This window comes from Dufourea novaeangliae, unplaced genomic scaffold (assembly GCF_001272555.1).
Source record: "Dufourea novaeangliae isolate 0120121106 unplaced genomic scaffold, ASM127255v1 scaffold124, whole genome shotgun sequence".
Lineage (NCBI taxonomy): Eukaryota > Metazoa > Arthropoda > Insecta > Hymenoptera > Halictidae > Dufourea > Dufourea novaeangliae.
In genome coordinates this window covers 3,801,018-3,812,463 of record NW_015374010.1, presented here as the reverse complement: position 1 = coordinate 3,812,463, position 11,446 = coordinate 3,801,018, and the positions used below count along the sequence as shown (strand labels likewise).

Genomic DNA, 11,446 nt, shown 5'->3' with positions numbered 1-11,446 from the left:
GCGAATGACCGTCACTGACAATGATCCACGCTTGCACTTTTACATTCCCAGAGGTGCGAAGACCAAGCAAAGTCAGAGTGCAAATTTCACCATTGTCGTATGTAAAGAGGCGCGAACGATTACGAACGGACGTGTTTTACTTTCACATGAGATGTCGAGGTCAATGATTCTCGGTTAAAACCACAAGAAACGAATCACAAAAGAAAAGTGAAAGAAAATTCCTGCCGAATCTAACATTAAAATCTCGCGAGATTACTTTTTGTCACACGAAGAAATTCATGGAGCATCGAATGACGGCGATCGAGAATTTAAAAATCGCTGGACCAATGGCGAAGAATAAAATTTCGCGGGGAAAATTGACACTTCACACATGAAACGGAAGGAATTCAGCCGCACAATGATCTTGGATACGCGTACCTTCATCGTTGACTTTCACGGTAGATCGGTAAAAGGATCACGGCACTCTCACTGAACTCACTGGCCATCGCCATCGAGTATTTCCTCTCTTTATACCGACTCCCACCTTTTTACAGGCACAGGAGAACGTTGCTCGTCGGGTTATAGGATACTTTGCTTCCAAAATTCGAATGTTATCTCGATGATTTCGGATGATTTAAATGCGTAATAATTCGACCGGAATTGTGGTTCGAGATTTCAGCGAAAGTTTTTATGTACGACGGGATGGAAATTGGGTTACGTTCGCCATATTTGGTATGATCTCAGATGCTGTCGTTGTTGTTACTGTAATAGTACAACGGATTTTAGAGCGTTCAGTAGTGGAAGTAATTTCTTGCATAAGTTTAAAATTTACGAGCACGCACAATTCTTATAGGAATATGATCGATAAAATGATTCGTATCGAATTTATTTTGCCCAAGATAGGGTAAATGTCACAATTACTGCCATTGTTAAGGTATACATAATTTATATTCATTTTTAAGGTGACAGTTATAGGGTCACTGCGATTGCTCGCAGATTTTAGTTAATTATTAATTAATTCTTCATATTTAATGCATGAAACTATTTTTTTTAATGGAAGAGGTGTTAAATAATATTATGTTCCAAACTGAGACGATTTTTAGATTAAACAACACGTGAAATAATTAAATGAAGTTACGGTACAATCTTAAGGTGACAGTAATTGGGACATCTACCCTAGTGAGGTAAAATACTTCTGCAATAAATATCTGTTTCAATTAATTTTCCTAGTGTTTAGTGTTTAATATTCTAGTGTTGCATTAAATAATATTTCCAATACTGTACATGATTACTATCGATCACCTATAACTTATTATAATATAATGTTTAATAAATAGAAGAAAATGCATTAAACGAATTTCCCCATTCCAATTTTTGTAAAGTAATCCATACAAATTTTAATATTCATAGACATTCATGTTTCAGTTAATAATATTTAGACTATGGATTTTTATGGAAATTGTAGTGAAAACGTGAGCAAAGGACGTGTCATCTCCACGTTTGAAAATGAATCTGCCGATTCAAAATCGCCAACTAAGGTGATATTTAATAGTTCTTAATCGTTTTTGTCGCTGAATCGTTTAATTCTGTTTCTAGTCTAACGCGTCCGATCTTGAAAAATTGCCAATCGTGTCATCGACTTGCTTTCTTCTATTGCACCCGAACGTCGATGAGCGTAACGGGACCAATATGGCCGACAGAACGTGCGCAAGCAGGTGTACAAATAGATTCGTACCGCGAAAGAAAAGAAGGAAGAAGACGCTTCCTTTTTGTCGAACTTTTTAAGTCGGAGCACGCTAATGAAAGCGACCCGGTGAAATGCAGACACATCCATCGGAATAACGAATGGCCGGTTTTGCTTAATTCTCGATCATTTTCATATTTTCCCCGTTCTCGCTTCGCTGTACATGAACAGCATGACCAATCATCTTCTCGATGACATAACTCTAGTTAAATTCCCAACTATGTAGTTAATCTTCACTGAAAACTGAAACCGAGAACAATCAATTACACTACTTGATACGTCAACGCTTTTTAATTTTGTAAATCTTACGTAAGTAACAGAGAAATGGATAAGGTATGAAAAATGCAAAATTTAAAGGTTCTAAAGGAGTATCTGAGGATTTGTGGTCCCAAATTGTTCCATACTTGTGTAATTAAATAATCATTTAAGAATCATGTGTACAAACCGGTTAAATTAATTATTCAATTTAAATGAAATGATTAAAGGTAGAAAGTTCTCTTATTTGAATTTCCACATTCAAGATGGCCGTTCCATGCGCACGAACCCAATTCTTTTGTATAATCTATCAGACAAATTTTAGGCACCAGAAGGAACAGAGATTAGGTATACAATTGTGTACAAACAATTTAGAAGAAAAATATCGTTTGAAGTTTTAAAAACTAAAAAGATATCGTTTCAAGCTTTAAAAACGAAATAAAAAATGTTGAAATTTTCCTTTCCATATAGAGTGAATAGAAAGCAAGTGAATCAGGCGAATTCTGTTATTATCCTTATCCGGTTCCACATGTTCACAACGAATGAATGCTTCTGTGTCTACGCAGCATAGATGTCACATTTCATGTCCTACGAGGTAGTAAGATGATTATACCGAACGATACAACCTATTATACGTAATACGTTCTCACGAATTCGATGCTCGTTTCCTAACTGTCCTCCATGTTCAATTCCGCAATTGTTCCGTATTCTATTGCACTGGTAATTTCTGTCATTACCTTTATGTAAGGCTTAACGAGAATTTATTCAACCAACAAGATTTAATTTTGTAGCTTACATCTAAAGAATATTATGAGGTATACATAAGAATACGCACTTTTTCTTGGTTCTTGATTAGTTTTCAATTTTTCAGTACAAATCGTCAAAAGCATGAAGCTAGATAGGTAGCCAATGACATTTAGTCCATAGTCCTTTATATCATGTTAAAGACAAATTCACAAAAATTATATCTAATTTTAATAAACAATCAATTGTCAGCAGATTTGTTGTACAAAGAAGAAGATAGTTTATATATAAAACGTTCTATATACAAATAATAATCATATATTTCATTATATCCAGATAGCACATGACGCCTTAAAGACGCACATTTTACAGCTATTTTAGGTCTGAGGCGTCGTTAAGCCGTCATTAAGCCGTCTTAAGCTGTATTGTGCGCTATCTGGGTAAATTTCGAATGTTTATATAAATCTAGACTCTTATAGACTAATTTACAGAAACCGGAATTAAACAGAAAAGTGTCTTCCTTGTTGAAGGAGGTTATTCAAATAAATCATCAGTACCTATAGTAGATGCATTCGATGGATAAGTAGCAACTACGAATTCAGACGCTGTTTAGCTAGATGCAGCTTCGAAGTCGCAGCGTCTCGGCCTCGTGTCGTTATTAATCTAACAAACGTAGTATACAGTGACAGGAAATGAACGGTTTCAGAGCGAGAGAAATCGTTATACAGTGATGGGACGCTGCAACTTAAAGCCGAATCGAGGAAGAATAAGAAGGCATGTGAAAGGCGTATAGCTTTAGAACGAACGTCTACCGTCGATAAAAATAAACGTTTCAGTGAAAACTGCAACCGTTCCTTCCTGAGCTTCGATCAAGTTGAAAGTAGCATACGGCAAAAACTGCATTTATCGGTGCAGAGAACTATTATATACATAGACGCATATAGTTTGTGCTCCCGCAGGGATAAAATGGCGTCATTACTGTAGCGTATCTACGTCCAACAGGAACAGAATAAATTTATCTCTATCAGATTCTTTTTACATACAAAATTGCATTTACCATTAGAAATTATATTGAAAAATATATGTAATAAATAAACCATAGATCAGTGATCGATATATTTTATTTCACATTTAGGGATCTGTTACGTTTATTTTATCCTCGCGTATCTGATCATGTAACAATGAAGCAGAGGACTGAAACTGGATCAATAGGAATACGGGTCAAAAGTGACCCCATCACCAACTACACGAGGGTAAAGTATAATAATATGTTTGATATTAAAACACAAAGTATATGTAAGTTTAATCCTCGGATGATGAACGTGGGTCACTCGTCACCCAGATTTTTAAAACATTTGATGAAGTGTCAATTAGGAATTTGGGTATGGGTCAGGAATGACCCGGTCCCGTCTTCCACGGGGCCGTCTTCCTAGGATTAAGAAAATATTTTTTATTTACGTAACGCATATACATCAACATTAATTTTAATAATACGTTGAGGTTTTACTTAATCGTCGGCGTGAGATGCTTTTAAGAATCTATCACCTTGAAATTCGACATGACAGCAACAGCTGACCGGAAATCGAAAGGATTCATGATTGATCGAGCCATCTGGGAACACCGCTAGAAGTTGACGATATATGTACTTCTGTCTGCACTTTGACACGTAACCCTCGGCGAAGCCTTCGATAATTCTGCACGGCTTGTCTTCCTCCCTGAAAGGGTGCAAAGATCGTTGTGACTTTGCTCGGACCACGATAGAACAGGAAGTATAGTAATCACGAGTCATGGGATCAAGTTAAAGAAAGGTATCAACTTTCACGAGGTTTATCACTCTGGTTACAAACTTATTATTAACTTCCGACGGTACGTAAAAAATTATTAACTTTCGATAGTATATAAAACAACTACAATTTTAATAGATCCACATTTTCAATCATTACAAATACAATTTATTTGAAAATAAAAAAGGAAATCTAATAACTTTCGTTAGAAACGACCGATTTCATGAAACATTTTAGAATTTTGAAAAAAATCTGTTTTAATACGTACGAAAATTTTTAAGAAGTTAAACAATGAATAAAACCTAATTGTTGCTGTTAAAATGTTCGGTTAACGAGTATGTATGTTTAAGAGCATTTTATGTCTAGATTTATTTTGTAATATCGAACATGAGTGTGTAGATTCTTTATTACCAAGATTGAACTTACATGCACGTTTCAATACGCACCGCCTGTGTCAAGTTCTTGTGGTTCACGATGTACATCCATTTGTTGCGTTTAGTAAGGCCTGATTTAGGAAATACAATTAGTTCCTGAAAAAAGAAAAAACGTACTGTGTACTAAAAAATTCTGTATTAGTAATCAATTCTTACGTTTACAAAACAGATATTTTTATTTTATGATTAAGTTACCGTAGATACACAGAGTGGTTCTTCTTCGGGCTCGTCTTCGTGTCGCCCAGATGTATCCAGCTATTAAATGAAAATAATAATATCTCAAAAGTATCATCTGACACAACTACAAATCGAAAAGTGTGTTTTACCATTTCGAAAGTTAAGGTTACGTTTCATTCGAAAATCTAAGGTCCAACTTCCGGGACGCGTAATATAAACCCAAATCGACTCCACTTTACAAAATTATACTTTTTCATTTGTATATAATATTCCATGCTTTTACAATATCCTGTACACACATTTCATAGCTAGAAGGTTGGTTATAATAAAATTTTATTGAAGCAGTAACAAGTTGGAAAGTGGTTAAATATTCATAAAGCTTTGCAATTCTATTAACATACAACACGTGAACGTGCATCAGTCGATACACGGATTTCACCGGAAGTGCTGTTTGTTTCAAATTTTAAAAAGTGTTCGCTTGGCATTCCACGTAAATACAGAATGAAAATGGTTAAAAATACATCGAGATATTTTGTACAATCGTGAACTTCGTATGTTGTATGCTATTACAAAGTATGTTACTGTTGTGTTTTGTAAGTGTAATAATTAAAAACATATACCTACCTCATCGGCACGCCCATGCAAATTAAGACGAGAATTGTTCTGCAACGCGTCGTTTACTAATTCTGTTGGATATTCCGGAATAACCTCGCAAAATGTTTTGTGCTCGCAGACTGGAACTATGCTAACAACAAAAAAGTGTATACAATAATACTGTTTTAACCCAGAATTTAGAGCCTTTCGATCTTAAATTATATTTTCTATCGTCGCAATCTGTAAATTAATTGGACTTCAGTAGTTTGCACATATATGTATATGTTTCACGATCTTGCGACGAGTAAATATACATATTATAATAACTCGGGGAACTGTAAATTAGTAAAAAAAAAGGTTTAGTGAAAATTATACGAGGTTTAAGAACTCGAAAGAGATGAGAATTTCTTCGACAAAAGATTAAATTTCTAGGAATTAGTGGTTTGAAGATCATTATTGAGTAATACAATTGTAAAAAGGTATTATTTTTTTATAGCACCTTTACGTGATGCCTCGAGAGACTTCGGACCAATTGCCGATTGCTGATGATACCCCCATGCCTCGTATATAAGCTGTAAAAATTACACTACATGAAGTAAAAAATTGATGATATTACATGAATGTAAAAATGTCCGCTTTTTCGTTGAAAATTTATAATATTTTAAACTCATTTTTTTAAATTTTTTACAGATTTTATGGCAAAATTTGAATACTCTGACAATTAAATAAAATAAAACCACATCAATCTAATAAACGACGGTCGTTACTTTTGCATACACTTAATATTATAATAGTTACGATCGTATAAAACAGGTGTTTTAGTGTTGTGTGGTTTTTCTTTCTTAGTCCTCCATTTGGTTTTGGGTGTCCTCTTCATCGTTCCAGAAGAATTTTATTATACATGAAATAAATAATAATCCCAAATAATTGGAATAAGAATCACTGAACTGACGCAACACTAACACCATCTTTCTTTATTTGTTGCATATAAACGTAATTATTTATAATTTCACATAAGGAAAACATCGTGGAACACACGTCGATTGTCAACAGTAGCTGTTCACGTTTGAATGTTTCTTGATTAATAAGGCCATTGATGATGATAATATTAACTTCTGATTCCGATAGAAATCGAAATGATAAAAGTCGTCCTCTAATCTTATCTATGTATTTCATAAATACCTAGTTCATTACACGTATATGTCTATAAAAATACGTATGTGTCATTTAATTACACAATGTATAAAATTCAACAATTTTTAATCGAGTCACGGTTCTGAAATTTTCTAATTACATCGTATAATTTAGACCGAAATATTAGTTACATGAAAAATTACAGAAATACACATAAACATAAGATAACAGTGATAATAAGACAATGTTTCGGTTGAAGTAAATTTACAATCTCACCAATAACAACATTCCTTTCGGCATCGCCATCGCACTTTTCCTTCGGATCATAACACTTGCAGACAGTGCAAAATTCGTCTTTGTTGCTAATTTCTTAAACAAACGATTTATTTAAACCGCGAATAATTTTAGTACTATTATGAAAATGTAGAAAACTTATTCCTGTTTGTTTCGATGTGTTCGCTTACGAGTATGCTTATGATGGAATACACGCGTGGTAACAAGTAGACTGCTTAAATTCGCTCCTGACGATACGATTCGGTTAAATTTTAGGGAAACAAAGTTATTGAGCCACTTTCGTGGCTTTTTGACGACTGATCTCGTAGCTTTATATCAACATCCACGGGGGAAATGAGATTACACTAATACACAGTCATTTGCTACTACCATTTTGTATGCGAAATGCGCACTTTCCAATATTTCGTTAATTAATTTCGCCTAGTTGGTTTTATTTCATTCACTTTTACACTCGACGGAAGAATTTACGAAGGATAAATAAATTAAGGGTACAGAATTTAAAAATTTTAAAACGACTAAACGATATATAAATATATTCTCAATTTCTTTAGAACAATTGTCAAGATTTGTTATTTCACACAAGTATATTTGCTTGATAACAGATTGAAGAACAGCTATTTTTAGAATTTAAATTTTACCATTTTATTGAATACAAATTTTTTAATGCATGCTATAATTTGTTTCTTAATTAAATTTTTATAGAAAGAACAATTGTTAAATAAATATAATTTGCAAATTGTACTTATAAAATATACATATATTTAAGAAACACAGGTATTATTTATACACACCTTACCTTCCGAACAGAATATTTCACTTAATTTTCATTAATATAAATTTTGTTATAACGTTGAAGTTAATTAAAATGGTTAATTATTGTGTTACAAATATTTTATACGTATATATTTTCCATGACAGTATCGATTAATGTAATAACATCTAAAAGCAATGAAATTAATTTTGAATTTTTAAATGTAACTAGATAATCAGTGTAATGTAGGGATAAAGTGTTTATACCTCTTCAAATTTCCCTATCTGACCAAGGTTACGAGCACTAGGCTGAAGTAAACCGCAGTTACGAGCAGTTACGACGAGCGTCGAATTGCTTCAGCTCGGTCGATTTCGCATTGCGTCCAAAGAAAATCAGAAAAATGTCGAAGAGGAATCCTGGGGACGAATATAGAAAAGGTTTTATTCATTTTATTTATTATCGTATCACTTGCATTAGGTAAAATAACATTCACGTTCTGCCTTGTTACAGTTGTACAGTCCTTTCTTCTCGATTTGTTTTCGTTATTGATTTCATGCCGTACACTCTTTGCCGTGAAGAAGATTAATTTTAAACACGTAACACACTGCACCGATGTAACATAACACAGTTTTAGGAGAAATAATGCAAACTTAAATTTTCTTTTATTATCAAAAAACTGCTTCGTACTTTTCATGTACCGTTTTTCGGGTGCACGCACCCAACAACCATGTGCCAAAGGATGCATCATCTTAGTAAAAACGGAGTGAATATTAACCTTATGTAATAAATCAAATCAATATATATTTATATATACTGTATACAATATCATTCTGTGTGACTTTAGAACATTTATACTATACACAAACTTATTGCTAGTCAACTTGTTCACTGTATTCATTTCAAATTTAATTTAGATGGCTAGGTCTAAATGGAACTTCTACTAAGCATGCCGCTTAAATATTTCCGGTTAAAGAAACAATGTTGTTTAACTTGATCTGAACTTTGCCAGTGTTTGACGTTGTCAGGGTCAAGTGTCTACAGAGCAGAGGACTCCAGGGGGGATGACAGAGGAAGGGACCGCTCTCCACTTAGATCAGACGACCGTAATGCCACCAACTACAGTCAGAGCGATGCAAAGAAACAAAAGCTGACATTTGGGTTCGGGAAAAAAAGTGCGATGGACCAAAAGAAGGGTATTCAGATAAAACTAGGCTCAACATCGGTGAGTGAATATTGTACAAATGAAGATTTCACATATACACCAGTTCTAAAATTATTTACAAAACTTATTCTCCAGAAACCCACAGTAAAAGCAGCACCTGTACAGAGGCCAACAGTAGCATCAGTGTTTAATGCAGATGAAGATGATGAACCTGAAGAAATGCCAGCAGAGGCCAGAATGAGGATGCGAAATATTGGAAGAGAGACACCAACGTCAGCAGGACCAAATTCGTTTGGTAAAACAAAGCAAGGGTTTTGTGACTCTAAGAAAATATTTGAGAAAACGCTGAAGAAAGCAATGGAGGAAGCAAATAAATGATTTCTTCTCTAATATATCTTGCAATTATTGTGAATTGTATATTAATTTTACATGAAATGCAACAATTACTAGCGAGATTCTTGCTACAGTTACATGCAAAATATTTTTATGAATTTTGCGCATTTTATCGGCAGAAATTACGTACGAAGTCTTACTTCCAGGTTTTCCATATCTTGAAACTTAATTAAATATTAGCTGTATGTTAGCAATGGCTAACATTAATCATGCACTTGAAATGTAACATTTCACTATGTAAATCGTAAACGAGTATACATATGTAATAAAATTATACCATGTACTTTTTATGTACTATGTTCATTTCCATCATGTTCATTTCAAGTTATGTGATAATTGATGAGAAAAAGAGTGACTTCTTTAAAATGGATAGAAAATAAAATAATTTATCAGGTAATTTGTAGAGAAATATAATACAAATAAAAAAGAACTCTAATTGATTTTATATTTATTTTTATTTAAAATTTACATAGCACAATTATTTCCTGTTTTGTTGTCCCTGACGAAGATCCTAAAAAAGAAAACAAATATAAGACAATAATAACGATTGATTATTGTATTAGGTGGTAACAATTTTTAGATCTAAATGTTTCCATAATTACCCTTGGGAAATTGCGGACTGGTGGAGTTCTAATGCGACGGTTTGCTTTAGACCTGTTACGAACCACTTTAGAGTGGATGGCACAAGAAACACAGTAGTGCAACTTGGCGTACAATTTTGGAAGCTGGTATGCAGAATAAAAGCTAGCTTCAGTTATGTCTCTTACAGCAGCCGCTTCTACGATGTTACGAATAACAAACTTCTTGATTGCTTTGTCTTTCGGTACACATCGTGCACAATTAGTACAGCGAACTGGATTTACATGGCCACGACCATGCTTAGCACGTCCACCATTTCTGCGTTTGCAAGTCTGCGGATAAAGAAAAAATAAATTAATATAAATTCTCCATAAACTGTCAAATTTTATTCAACTAATACAACTATTAATTACTTAGTAACATTAAACAGTTTCGAAAATACTTATTAAAACATTAAATATCATGTACACGAAGGTTAAGTTCATTAATTCAATAAAATTTAAGATCACATATGAAAAAGGAACTAGCGCACTTAATATTTCGTACATATTTAATTATAAATTTTAACAGACGATAAATTATTATTTAAAAGAAATTGTATTTTGTATAGACATTATGACAACCACATGGCACATCATTCAATAATTTAGTATTTCGCAAACACATCATACGCAATACTAAGTACACCTTCCAAAACTAATATTCGTATTAGATACACCAACAAGTCACCATCATAAAGCTACAATATCCAGTATATACTAAACTAATGCAATTATAGACGATAAATAAAAGCCAGTTACCATTTTGTTTCGCTAGCTACAGAAGAAAGGTCGGAAACAGCGTTCAGTAGCAACACTATGTAGAGTGCGTGAGTCAAATCAATGTATTTCCGTTTACATAAAATCATTCGTTTTTAATCATAGAACGTACATTGTGTAGTACATTTTAAATATATTATAACTAATTTTCTACATCGAGTATTTGTATTATATGTAAGTAATGTCAAAATTTTCCATTTTTCGAAGCTCCTTAAATTGATTGTCTACATTTGGGGGTATGTCAAAAAAAAAATTATATATGTACACCGACGAGCAAACTCGGCTTCCGCTAGAAGAAAAACTAGCGTTGGAAAAGGGTCTCCCAAAATTTGGTATCGAGATTTATTGCAATTTATGCCAAATTAAGGTAAGTGTCCTTTGTAATCGGCGTCAAACTTATGAAACCTTTATGAAGCTTTGAAGACGGTACGGAAGATTTGCAAGTTACAGAGGAGGGAATTATTTGCGGCATATAAGTTACAATATTTTATAAGCCTGAATAATATCTAAGCCTACTTTTTCTGAATTTATATAAATATCATTACAAGTATATTGTAAAATCATAAAGATAAGTAGGATTTAAGTAAAATAAGTATCTAAGGGC

The 11,446-nt window shown here is 33.3% G+C and overlaps 3 protein-coding genes across 3 annotated transcripts; 1 reads left to right on the top strand and 2 right to left on the bottom strand.

The window, feature by feature from the left end:
* Positions 1-4,229: 4,229 nt before the first annotated feature.
* On the bottom strand, positions 4,230-7,151 carry LOC107188342 (protein spaetzle-like). Its single transcript, XM_015576618.1, has 5 exons — positions 7,114-7,151; positions 5,742-5,862; positions 5,136-5,195; positions 4,933-5,036; positions 4,230-4,437 (listed from the first exon to the last, which is right to left on the bottom strand). The coding sequence occupies exons 1-5, from the start codon at positions 7,149-7,151 to the stop codon at positions 4,230-4,232; spliced, it is 531 nt and encodes a 176-aa protein (XP_015432104.1).
* Positions 7,152-8,215: 1,064 nt separating this feature from the next.
* Positions 8,216-9,452, top strand: LOC107188382 (PEST proteolytic signal-containing nuclear protein-like). Its single transcript, XM_015576661.1, has 3 exons — positions 8,216-8,327; positions 8,916-9,112; positions 9,188-9,452. Exons 1-3 carry the CDS (start codon positions 8,291-8,293, stop codon positions 9,428-9,430), a joined length of 477 nt encoding a protein of 158 aa, XP_015432147.1. The 5' UTR covers positions 8,216-8,290; the 3' UTR covers positions 9,431-9,452.
* A 429-nt stretch (positions 9,453-9,881) lies between these two features.
* On the bottom strand, positions 9,882-10,895 carry LOC107188383 (40S ribosomal protein S26). The gene is made up of 3 exons (XM_015576662.1): positions 10,825-10,895; positions 10,048-10,356; positions 9,882-9,956 (listed from the first exon to the last, which is right to left on the bottom strand). The coding sequence occupies exons 1-3, from the start codon at positions 10,825-10,827 to the stop codon at positions 9,924-9,926; spliced, it is 345 nt and encodes a 114-aa protein (XP_015432148.1). The 5' UTR covers positions 10,828-10,895; the 3' UTR covers positions 9,882-9,923.
* Positions 10,896-11,446: the final 551 nt, after the last annotated feature.